The sequence below is a fragment of the Lepidochelys kempii genome, chromosome 1 (assembly GCF_965140265.1).
Source record: "Lepidochelys kempii isolate rLepKem1 chromosome 1, rLepKem1.hap2, whole genome shotgun sequence".
Lineage (NCBI taxonomy): Eukaryota > Metazoa > Chordata > Testudines > Cheloniidae > Lepidochelys > Lepidochelys kempii.
The window spans coordinates 322,115,227-322,128,461 of record NC_133256.1 but is presented as its reverse complement, the minus strand read 5'-3'; the positions used below and the strand labels follow the sequence as shown (position 1 = coordinate 322,128,461).

The following is a 13,235-nucleotide window of genomic DNA, read 5'->3' as shown; positions in this document are numbered from 1 at the left end:
CAAAAGGTGACAGCCGAGAATCTGTTGGAATTTTTCTCACAACCACAAATGGGAACTCAGAGGTGCTCCGAGATACATTCACCCTTTGGGGAACCCTGACTACGGATCTTTTCGCTACTTACTGGAACAAGAAATGTTCTCATTACTGCTCCAGGGCCAGCCTGGGGAAACATTCACTGGGAGACGCTCTTATCCTCCCATGGAACGGGGACCTCTTGTGTGCCTTTTCCCAGTTTCCTCTTCTATCCAAGGTCCTGTTGAAAATTCAGCGAGACAAAGCAAGAATTATTCTGATTGCTCCTCCTGGCCAGCACAAGTCTGGTTCCCTTACCTGACACAGATGGCAATATGTCCTCCAGTTCCTCTTCAGCCCATTCCTCACCTGCTTTCTCAGAACAATGGGCTGATCCTTCACCCCCACCTGCGGGTCCTCCACCTCCAGTCTTGGCTCTTTCTTAGTTCTAAGGCTTAGTGGCAGAATGCTCTGATGAGCTGAAAGATGTGTTGCTACACAGCCATAAGTTGACCACTCGACATATTTACCTACAAAATGGAAATTATTCCAAGTTTGTCATTCTAAACACATAGCCCCAACCTCCTCTTCCCTCCCTCTGATTTTACACTGCATTTTAGACCTCAAGATGTCAAAACTCTTACTCAGCTCCCTTAAGGTACATCTAGTGGCAAAAACTGCTGTCCCCCGCCAGGTACATAGATACTCGGTGTTCGCTCACCCTCTGATGCATAGATTCCTTAAGGGCATTGCGAATCTCTTCCCTGCTCCCGAGCCTAGAATCTTAACCTAGTTCTCAGGGCTTTGATTAGACCTCCCTTTGAGTCTATGGGAATCTGCTCTCTCTTACACCTGTCCATGAAGACAGCGTTTCTAATTGCCATCACCTCAGCTACACATATAGGAGAAATAGTGGCCTTGATGGCACACCCACCATTCATGGTCTTTTTTAAAGATAAATTAACTCTAAGGACATATCCCAAGTTGCTCCCTACTTTCTCTGCACTTTCCATGTGAATCAACAGATCCATCTCCCTGCTTTTTTTTCCCCAAAACCACATTGTGAGAACAGAGGGACGATTCTGTATATGCTAGATGTTAGAAGAACACTAGCATTCTATTTGGACAGGACTAAGGACTTCAGGAAATCCCCTAAGTTCTTCCTTTCACTCGCAGAAAGATCCAAAGGCTCTGTGATATCTGCTTAAAGACTATCCAAATGGTTCTCTGGTTACATTAATCACTGTTATTAATCACTGCTGCCTCTGACCTCATGGTGTGCGTATGGACTCTGGACAATTTCTGCCTTGGTCACATGCCTTAAAGATATCCCTATCTCAGCATTCTGTAGACGAGCAACTTGTGCCTCTTCCCACACTTTTGGAGAACATTATGCAATCACTGGAGATTCGGCCTCCAACCTGATCTTCAATGCCACAGTACTCTCTGTAGTAACAGACTCCACTCCAGAGTCCTAGCCTTCTGTGGTGGGTACTGGTCAGGAGTCACCTACAGTGGAGCACCCATAAGGACACAACTCAAAGAAGAAGAGGAAGTTACTCACCTTGTGCAGTAACGATGATTCTTCGAGATGTGTGTCCCTACAGATGCGCCACAACCTGCTCTCCTCCCCTCTACTTCAGAGTTCTCCATAGGGCTCTGCAGCAGAGAAGGAACTGAAGGGGGAGAGTTCATCCACACAGTACTACATAGCCTCGAGGCAGACCACGAGGGAGGGAGAGCTCACGTGCAGACTCCACGGACACTGCTACCAAAAAGCTCTGATTAGAGGCACAGGGGCGCACATACACCTACAGTGGAGCACCTGTAGGGGGACACGTCTCGAAGAACCATTGTTACTGCACAAGGTGGTTAACTTCCTCTTTTTATAATTATAAAAAGGCCAAAATTGTGTGAGGCCCTTTGCTCCTCCTCCTGTTAGATGATTAACATATAGCAGAGCCAAAGTTTTTGCATACTTGCTCCCTTGCTTGTTTTTCGTTTTGTTTTGTTAGTTAGTTATTTCCCTTGTCACACAAAGGCCGGTTATGGCAGAACCTGTTGATTTATTTTTTTAAAAAAGTATTCATTACAAAGAGGTAAAGGTTTACCAGCATCCTCTTGGGGAAACAGAATTGAAAGAGTGGCCTGAAAACTTTTAAAATTCGGGGAACTGGATTTCCTGATGTATCTGATTGTAGTTTTATAATTCTTTCCTGCAACGTACTTCATGGCAGGCTGTCAAATGTATCTATGTAGTTTCTCTTGTCCTTGAAAAATACACTCAAGAAGATGTTTTATTGATGCACCTTTTAACTATTTAGTTTCCTCCATTTGGAAAACGTTTGCTGTAAGTTTTCCATTTTGGGCAATACTTTCTCAAACTAAATAAGCCTCACAAGTCAACACATCTGAGGAATTTATCCTAAAATGGATTCTTGTGTAGGTTAGGTTCTGAGAGCTTTCCAGAGAAAACTGAATGTTCATGTAATGATCCTGGAAGTTTATAGTTTTGTTTTTTGTTTTATAGGTAACATAACAGGCAATAGATAAGAGGACTGCGTTATGGAAAAATTAAAGCCCAAGTTTGCGTGCACTTTGCTTGTGCTTCATTCAGTGCAAAAATCCTGTCTGCTTGGGGATGAACCCAATTTATACATTTGGCTTATGCCTAAATTGGGCACCGTCTTGGGCGTGTGTATGCTGGAAAGTTTAACCCTGAGGAAAGAAGGTGAAACAGAAAAGCAGACAGAGGATGCCCAAAAAAGTTTGGCCACTAGTTACCTTTTAATCTATTGAAAATATGAGGAGATGCAGCAGATTCAAATTGACCATTAAATTGCAGAAATCAAAACAACATGTAAGATTTCTCATTTACTGACGACTTCTCAGAATGTTTTTAAAGTACTTGTCATTTTTCTTATAGGGTCTCCAAGCAGCTCAGAAGGAGGCTCAAATTAAAGTTCTTGAAGGACGCCTTAAGCAAACAGAAATTACAAGTTCTACTCAAAATCAGCTGCTATTTCATATGCTGAAAGAGAAGGCAGAATTAAATCCCGAACTTGATGCTTTGCTGGGTCATGCTTTGCAAGGTAATTTAGGCGTGTTATAAAGGGGTAGTACACTGCATGTCAGGTTTGCTTTTCATGCATGATGTACTAGATATTTTAGGTCATTACTTTTCTGAATAGATGCTGTATTTTAACATCTTACATTTAAAAATATACTCCACACTTGATGTGCATGCAAACCATTTTGAAAGTGTAATTGGGGTGACCAGACGTCCTGATATTAAGGGCTTTATGTTATATAGGCAACTTTATCCCCCCCACCTCCCCCATGGTGTCCCGATTTTTCACATTTTATGTCTGGTCACCGTAACTGTAATGCCCATGCAGCAGGGAAATGCAGGAAATAAGGAAGTTTTGATCACCACAATTTTTTAACTCAAAATGTACTGCCTATTGTTTCTACAAAAATTAATATTGACAATTTGGTATTATTTAAACTTCTAAACATTAAATTCTAAATATTTGTCCCCCTTCTCTCTTCATATATTTGTACTTTTTGAAGGAGGTGCTAAATGTCTGCTACAGCATCTATTCTGCTTTCTCTTAGGTTAAACTATGAATAATATAGTTTAATGTGGGATTTTTTGTAATGGATCTGTTTTGATTGGAGTGTTGCTTTTTGTTTCCTTGTTGCTGTTATTTACACAGACCTAGATAGCATACCACTGGGTAAGTATGTTTAGCTTCCTGTGTACTGTACAGCTGCATGAGTTACTAATTGTTCATGTACACTAACTGGTGCATCCTAGAATTTGTGAGCGTGTGAACAGTTTGCATATACATACTCATTACCACACAAGCTTAAAAAACATTCTTTCCTTTAGTGACACCACTTAAAAACACTCGTAAGTACTCAAGCCCACATTAAGAAGTGAGTGCAGCAAATACAGTTGTAGATAAAACTTGTTCCTAATTTACTTGTTAAAGAGCCTACAGTATGTTTATATATATATCTCTCAATGGGGTATTTCATCACATTTTATTATTGCTGTAGCTGTGACAAATAACATTTGTATTTTACATTAAAAATAACTCTTAACATGCAATTAATTTTTAACCTTTTGCAGATAATTATCTTCAAACTTAAATGCTTTACAGAACGTGTATAATGCACACTGTATAACGGACTATTTTACACTCTTATTCAAGGCTTAATTTATTTTAATCATTTTGTGGACTCAGTATATATTTTGTCACTTTAAAATTATTAGCAAGGTAGGGAATACAAATTTAAAAAATCCTCCAAAACACCACATTATTTTGGTTGCTCTCTATGAATACATCAGAAATACCTCAGGTTTCACAAAATCTGCAATTCTTTCTGTATAGTTTTGCAAAGTTTCTAACCACATTGAACTGTCTTATACTAATTTGCATATAAGTCAGATAACTTTCAGGGGTAGGGTTTTATTTAACCCAGTGATACTTCATAGAAGATTTTGCATTTAAGGAGGCAGATGCCCCATTCATTGTGAAGGTCTGTTGGTTTAAACCGTCATAGCTTTGTTGGCTTCATTGGCACTGAGATAATTTTACATCAGCTGAAGATCCATCTCAAAATATGTTGTTGCATCAAGCTAGTATTCATTCCGGAATGATGTCAAAGGTTATCAAAGGTTATAGCTTGGATAAAATAGAAACTTGATCATTTAATGTTAATAACTTTTTATATACTTCAATAATAAGTGTAAGCTTATTAAGTCAATTTGAATTAGAATAACATTTCTCCAACCTGCAGTCCATGTTATAGTTTCTTCAGCTTTGGATATATTTTTATTCTGTCAAATTAAGTCAGGCACTTCTTAGGGGTATTCAAAATCAAAATAGATATAGAGATATTCTGCAAGTATTTGCACAGTGCCTTTCATCTGATAATCTCAGAACACTTTGCAAGCATGAACTGTCCTGCAACACTCCTGTGAAATAGATTAGCTGTAGTATTTTCACTTTGCAATGAGGAAACTGAGTCATGGTGAGGTTAAGGCATCTGCCCAAGACCTGACAAGTGATGAAAATTTTTCTTCTTTGAGTAGTGTCCCTATGGGTGCTACACTGTAGGTGTGCTTGCATCCTTGCGCTGCTGATCGGGAACTTCTGTAGCAGTCTCTGTTGAGCCTGCACACGCATTGTCTCTACTCATGCTGAGCCACGGTACTAGCCAGTGTGCGCGGGCTAACCTTCCTCAGTTCCTTGTCTACCATCCCTGGCTAGAGAAGGAGGCATTAGCAGTCCATTAAGACTATCGTCTTAATCTACATACTTATAGTTAGTCTCCTAGTTATAGTTTTTCCCCTTTCTTTATTTTATCCTTAATAATAATAATAAAAAAGTCTATTTTTTCTTCCTGCCTTTTCTCCCCTATCGTGGACCCTTTCCCCCATCTGGGTATGCCTGGTTCTTTGGGCTTCAAGAAATGCCTTACTTGGAAAGAGGTGATCCCGATCATGGCTAAGCACTCTCAGTGCATTCACTGCCTCAGAAAAGGCCACGTACAACAGAAGTCTGGTCTTTGCCAACAACTCCAGCCAAGATCCCGCAAAGACGGAGCTCCGCCAGAAGATTATCTTCATGGAGGCAGTTCTCCGACCCAAGTCACACGGTAGATGTGAGTCTTTCCCACAGCCTTCTAGATCTAAGGGCTGCAGGTTGAAGAAGCAGGCTGCAGACTCTTCTCTCAAATCATCTAAGAAGAGAGCGGGAAGCCCCTATAGTGAACCCCAAGATCGCGAATTACCATCTCACTTGATATCTTTGACCCTTCCAGCACCAAGGCCATCTCGGTCTGGCACCCATGGCTCACAGAAATCGCAGCAAAAGTCATCTGCCAAGGATGAGGGAGAAGGCATGATGGCTTCGTCTGGAGAGGAGGAGGATATTATCTTTCATTCATTTCTTCTTCAGTACTGGCTTTCTGTTCCTCTCAGTCTCAAGAGGCTCGGTGCAGAGGTCTCGGAACCAAGAGGACCGATGTGGGCTTGTGTACTGGGAGTGTGTTTTTAGAGGAGTTCTTACTCCTGTCCTTCAGTGCCAATGACTCGGTGCCCATACCCATTGGGTCCGTAGGCCTGTCAGTGCGGTCAGTCCCGGAAGTGACATCACTTCCCCACCGGACCCCACACCCCCGTAGGGATGGCCCTGCTCGGTATTTCCTAATACCCAAAAGGAAGGGAGGTTGGAGACCCATACTAGACCTCAGAGCTCTCAGCAAGTTTGTCAAGGCTCAAAAATTCAAGATGATCATTATAGCATTGGAACAGGGAGACTAGTTTTCAGTCCTTGACCTCTACGGTGCCTATTTTTACATCTCAGTCCTACTGACTCACAGATGATTTCTCAGATTCACTCTGGGACACGACCACTACCAATACAGAGTGCTCCTCTTCAGGCTGTCGTCAGCTCCAAGAGTATTTTCCAAGGATCTCTCAGTGGTGGCCATTCATTTACACTCTCAAGGGATAAAGATTTGCCTCTACCTGGACAATTGTCTACCCAGAGCTCGATCTCTCCAGGAGGCTCACCATTCACCAACACTTCAATATATTTGTTTGCAGAACTGGGCCTACAGATCAACACTCAGAACTCAACGCTCACTCCCGTGCAATACCTGGAATTCCTGGGACCGACCTCGACACATTACAGGCCAAAGCCCTCTTACCTCAGCACAGGTCCCTATGCTTAGTCACACTTATAGACACCATTCAAAGCAGCCCACAACTCTTCGGACATATGGCAGGAGGCATAGCGGTGATAGCTCATGCCAGGCTTCACATAAGATGCCGCCCAATGCAGTTCAGCTTGGTTTGCAGACTGAACAATTATAGGTTGGACAAACCCCTATCACTACCCACCAGGATCAAAAACTCCTTAAACTGGTCGAAGGACCCAGCTAATGTTTGCAAAGGGATCCCCTTCTCACAAACATCACCATCATTGCTCCTCACCACCAACACATCACTCATAGGGAGGGGTGCACACCTAAATGGCCTCACGACACAAGGCAAATAGTCACCCATGGAGATATCTCTCCACATCAATCTCCTTGTGGAATGCCTACACCTGTTTCCTTCGATTGATCACAGGATCACACACAAAGATCCTGACAGACAACATAGCCTGTATGTACTACATCAATCGGCAGGGGGGAGCCAGATCACCCTCCCTATATGCAGAAGCGATGAGATTATGGAATTGGTGCATCTGACATAATGTTACACTGTCTGTGGTGTTTCTGCTGGGTACTCAAATCTCGATAGTGGACAGTCTCCATCACAAATTTCCACACAATCATGAGTGGAAGATACACCCATCCGTATTTCACGACCTATTTAGATGATAGGAGACACCATCTTCGCCACTCACCTGAACAAGAAGTGTCCACACTACTGCTCCAGAGCGGGGATGGGACAACACTCTTTAGGTGATGCTCTCCTCCTCCCCTGGGACAGGGACCTTCTCTATGCGTCCCTCCATTTCCCCTACTGTTGAAGGTCCTGCTGAAAATAAAAAGGGACAGAGCTTGGGTCATTCTTATTGCTCCTACTTGGCCGAGACAGACCTGGTAGTCTTACCTGTCACAGCTTGCAACGTGTCCGCTGATCTGTCTCTGAGCCACTCCGCTCCTCCTCTCACAGAAAAAAGGAAATACCCTACATCCCAACTTGGGGATGCTCTGCCTCAAGGCATGGCTTCTGTTTGGTTCCAACACCTAGAAAGCTCCTGTTCAAGAGAGGTACAAGAAATTCTGTTATACAATAGAAAGTCCTCGACACGGCACATTTACCTGCAGAAATAGTCCAGGTTTCAGATTTGATACGTGTCCCAACAGATCTCCCCAGCATCCGCAACTCTTCCACATATAGACTATGCTTTAACCCTAAAATGGTCCGGTCTATATCGAAGCTCTCTGAGGGTCCACCTAGCGGCTATTACAGTTTTTCACCAACCTGTAGAGGAGCACTCAGTGCTGTCACATCCAACTACTAAAAGGTTCCTCAAAGGCATATGTGATGGGGTATGCATACCCCGCACTGGGCAAGATAGGATTAACTCTGCATTATGGGTGGTGCAAGCCCCACCCTTCAGACCATGCTGGCATACACCAACTACTACCACAGTATAAAAAGGAGCAGCCCAGCTCATTCTAGGCTGATCGCCAAGGAGAGAGGACACTTGGTGAAGGCTCCAGACCAGAAGCTGCTATAACTGCAGACTGCAAGAGCTCGAGGACCCGGGGCTCAGATTGGTAACCTGCAACCCTCAACGAGCATCCAGGAGCTGGAGATCCAGAGCGTTAACCCAGCCAGGGAACCCGGAGATCCTGACGGCATAGCGACTGCTACCTCAGTAACCACAGTAGGAAGTGGCCCAGGGAGGCAAGGGGAGTGGTATCTACCACCTGAGCAAAGTCAGCATGTTGCGGTAGGATTCCCTGCTGACTGGGTGATGACTAACCCCATTGCTGACAGGGCCCTGGGCTGGGACCCGGTGGAGAGGGAGGGCCCGGGTCTCCCATCATGGCCACCACCCGCCCCTAGGGAGTGGCCCACTTCCCTGACTCTGGCTGATAGGCCACGTGGCCTTGACCCTAAGGGCAGGTACATTGACTCTGGCCGCTAGGCCACACAGCCCTGACCCCAGGGCCATCATATTGACTCTGGCCTCTAGGCCATGTTGTTTTCAGCCCGAGGACCGTTTGGCAGACCGTAACCCCAGTGGGGTCACACCCCACCCCAAAGGAGGATGGAGTGTACATACCTCCCGACAGCATAGTAAATCTCTTCCCTCAACCTCGACTTCTGACTCCACATGGGACCTGAGCCTTGTACTGAAAGGACTGACTAGGCCCCACTTCAAATCCATGGCCACCTGTTCGCTAACATACCTGTCCATGAAAATGGCCTTCCTGGTAGCGATTACCTTGGCCAGGAGAAAAGGAGAGATAGCAGCTCTGATGGCGCATCCTTCTTACACGGTATTTTTTCCACACAAGGTTACACTCAGCCCACACCCAAAATTCATCCCTAAGGTAACCTCTCAGTTTCACATGAATCAGTTGATTCATCTTCCAATCTTCTGCCCCAACCCTAACTGAGACAACAAGCAGGGCTATATTGCTTACCCTAGATGTCAGGAGAGCCCTGGCCTTCTACCTAAGGACAGGACAAAGGCCTTCAGGAAGTCCCCTAGGCTTTTCCTCTCCATGGTGGAAAGATCCAAGGGCTCAGCAATATCAGCCCAAAGACTTTCCAAGTGGGTCTCGAATTGTGCTGTCATCTGTAACTGATGCAAGTCCTGGCCCTCCAGAAGGGATACTGCTCGGGAGTCACCTACAGTGGAGCACCCGTAGGGACACTACTCGAAGTTACTCACCTTGTGCAGTAACAATGGTTATTCGAGAAGTGTTCCCCTATGGATGCTCTACAACCCACCCATCTCCCCTCTACTTCACGGTTCTTGTCTTGACTCTGCACTAGAGAAGGAACTGAGGAGGGTTAGCCCGCGCACGCTGGCTGGCCTCAGGGTGCAGCACGAGGAGAGACGGCGCATGCGTGGGCCCAACAAACACTGCTACTGAAGTTCTCCAATCAGCAGTGCAGGGACACAAGCACACCTACAGTGGAGCACCTGTAGGGGGACACATCTTGAAGAACCATTGTTGCTGCAAAAGGCGAGTAATTTCTTCTTCTAGTATTGCATCCAATTGGGAAAAATATTATGGTCTAGAATGACAGGGTGGCTGACACTATTTTCTGATGCCTTAGGGCTCTTGCTTCCCTAAAAAGTCCTGCTTCCACTGATAGCAGTGGTAAAATTCCCATTGATCTCAAGAGGAGCAGGATGAAACCCAAAATAGAACTCCAGCTCCCTTCTTCAGAATAACATTTATCCATATTAGTCCTATGCATAAAGCAAAGTGGAATTGTATTAATGCATTAAACCTTTCTAAACTTAGAAACAACTTTCTTTTAAAAGACCAAAAAAAAGTCATAATTAAAAAAAAAAGTGGTTTTGTCTCTTATGCTGAGAAAGTCATTCCTCTTCAGGTGTGTGTGCGCACACACATACACTGGTCACAGTGATAGATATTATGTAATTAGGTCAACAAGGTCCATCCTGTGCTGTTTTATGCTGCGTGGCAACTAACGAGATAGCTGCACTGCTTGACTTGCCCAATTCATTTTATAAATAGAGAATAAACCATATCCTGAGCTACAAGTACAAAGTGAGAGTGGGTTGTGTGTCCACCACTCTCCTGATGTGTTATTACAGCTTTGTAAGTCACAATCTGCTTGTACTATATTTTATTGTTTATTATAGGACTTTCTTCCACCTCTCCTCTCCCCTCCCTTTCCCATTCAGACTGGCAATATAGCAACTATTCATGAAATGTTGCTAGAGTGACTAATTTCTGAATCACCACTAGAATTGTTTTTCTCGTTAATGAGATCTGGTCATTCATGAGTATGACTCACAGCCATGAATGAGCTGATCAGTCTTGAGAGGGGAGCAAAGCAAGTGTCATTTCCTCGGAATGAAATATTATGTCTCTCTGTACCCTTGTCAAACTAGTTACATTCTGACAGTTTGTCCTCACCTCCAAGATGCTCTGCTGTTCTTTGTCCATGTGCATCTCTGCTTTCATCTCCTGATACTCTTCACCCGCCCCTCTCCCCTGCCCATCTGGTGGGCTGCTCACCTTAATGTTCCCATTGTCTCCACTCTCTCAGAACTCCACGTCTGATTTCACTATGCCACCTGTCATGGCCTCCCTCCTTTGTGCCTAGCAATCTCACTTCAAATCCTATCTCAAAACCCATTTAATTTGGTTAGTACTACATGCTAGTCTCCACTGAGGGGCTTCCCAAAGTCCTTCGTGGGCTTCGATTATAAAACAGACATAAAAAGGAGTTAATGTAACATGACAACTCAATTGAGTCCACAAACAAAACCTTCTACTGTTTCCCCCTCTACAGCATTTTTGATTGTCTGGCTTTTATTTTGTTGTGTTAGCTATAAAAATTCGTTTGTAAGCGTCTTGTGGCAGGGACTCAGAGTTAAATTCAGCCCTAGTGTCCATAAGTCACTGAGAAATATGTTAATTTTATCCTCAGTGTTTTGGAGGTCTTGCTAGAAAGAAAGGTATTCTTCTGTCTTGTCTTTCCTCTTTTTTGCAGACACATATTAATGAAATACTTACAGAAGGCTCAATGTGATCTCAAAATCTAAAGAGGAACAAAAGGAGAACATTTGAAGTAGTATTCCTGTCACTTGTTTGTCTTTGTAATATTGTTATATTTATCCAATAACTAAAGTTATATTGTTAAACTAGTACAAAAGTAGAAGATGCATCACCTGGGTTTAGGTTGACAAGGTCTTTGGAGATTGTGGAAGCTTTTTTGGATGTGGATAGCCTGATGTGTACAAAAAGGCAGCATTTGCATTCACCCAATTTATTCACTACTGTACGTGGTTCAGATGAGTGCTATCTTTCCTACTTCTTTCAAAAGTATGAACTTGGATAAATATATAGACAAGCTTGGTTTAACATTGATACTAGAGCTGGTAGGGAATTTTTCGATGCAACTTCTTTTGTCAAAAAAATGCTGATTTGTTGAAACTGAAACTATGGGAAACATACGGGGTTAGATGAAAGTTTCATCAAGAAGTTTCTCAGGTCTAAGGATGGAATTTCTAGAGGGAGAAAGACTGAGGTGCACCACAGAATCGCTGAGTAGTTCGGGCACTCACTTGTGGTGTGTTATCTGGGACCTGACTGGGACCAGACACTTGAACACAGATCTTCCAGCTGCACCCCAGGGGAGTGTCCTGACCACCAGCCTGTTGGCTAGTCTGGGGTTTAGAGATCTCTCATCCTCTCCTGTTGGAGCTATCCTACTGGACCTATTTCAGAGCAGGGACTCAAATCCGGGTCTCCTGTATCCCAAGGTATATCTAAGAAAACAAGTAAGGAAAATGATAGATTTTCTTTATTGTTGTGTAATAAAGTGACTTTAGATTTCAGCAAAACAATATTGAATACATGGGATTATTTGAATGTGCTGAATAATTAAGGGACTTTGTCAAGGTTCCTCCCCCACTCTGAACTCTAGGGTACAGATGTGGGGACCTGCATGAAAAACCTCCTAAGCTTATCTTTACCAGCTTAGGTCAAAACTTCCCCAAGGTACAAAATATTCCACCCGTTGTCCTTGGACTGGCCGCTACCACCACCAAACTAATACTGGTTACTGGGGAAGAGCTGTTTGGACGAGTCTTTCCCCCCAAAATACTTCCCAAAACCCTGCACCCCACTTCCTGGACAAGGTTTGGTAAAAAGCCTCACCAATTTGCCTAGGTGACTACAGACCCAGACCCTTGGATCTTAAGAACAATGAACAATCCTCCCAACACTTGCACCCCCCCCCCCTTTCCTGGGAAATGTTGGATAAAAAGCCTCACCAATTTGCATAGGTGACCACAGACCCAAACCCTTGGATCTGAGAACAATGAAAAAGCATTAAGTTTCTTACAAGAAGACTTTTAATAAAAATAGAAGTAAATAGAAATAAAGAAATCCCCCCTGTAAAATCAGGATGGTAGATATCTTACAGGGTAATTAGATTCAAAAACATAGAGAACCCCTCTAGGCAAAACCTTAAGTTACAAAAAAGATACACAGACAGAAATAGTTATTCTATTCAGCACAATCCTTTTCTCAGCCATTTAAAGAAATCATAATCTAACACATACCTAGCTAGATTACTTACTAAAAGTTCTAAGACTCCATTCCTGGTCTATCCCTGACAAAGACCAGCATATAGACAGACACACAGACCCTTTGTTTCTCTCCCTCCTCCCAGCTTTTGAAAGTATCTTGTGTCCTCATTGGTCATTTTGGTCAGGTGCCAGCGATGTTACCTTTAGCTTCTTAACCCTTTACAGGTGAGAGGAGCTTTCCCCTGGCCAGGAAGGATTTCAAAGGGGTTTACCCTTCCCTTTATATTTATGACAGACTTGACTTAAATATTACATCTACTGCATTTTTTAAAAAACAATGTTCCAAAGTAATACTGTACTCAGTTAAAATGCAAATGAGTGCTATTGCCTTCTCGCATAAGGTAACACATTATATAGTTCTGTTTTCCTTTGTC

At 43.4% G+C, this 13,235-nt stretch overlaps 1 protein-coding gene across 11 annotated transcripts in view; it reads left to right on the top strand.

The window, feature by feature from the left end:
* The window catches only part of KIF21A (kinesin family member 21A), a 173,803-nt gene that overhangs the window by 119,827 nt on the left and 40,741 nt on the right, over nucleotides 1-13,235 (top strand). For 8 of the 11 annotated variants that reach the window (XM_073328416.1, XM_073328417.1, XM_073328408.1 and 5 more), the window contains 2 exons: nucleotides 2,940-3,105; nucleotides 3,733-3,753. In XM_073328416.1, the coding sequence (XP_073184517.1) occupies nucleotides 2,940-3,105; nucleotides 3,733-3,753 (187 nt within the window). The remainder of the gene's footprint in view (nucleotides 1-2,939; nucleotides 3,106-3,732; nucleotides 3,754-13,235) is intronic. The other 3 variants (XM_073328412.1, XM_073328411.1, XM_073328407.1) reach the window with 1 other exon arrangement.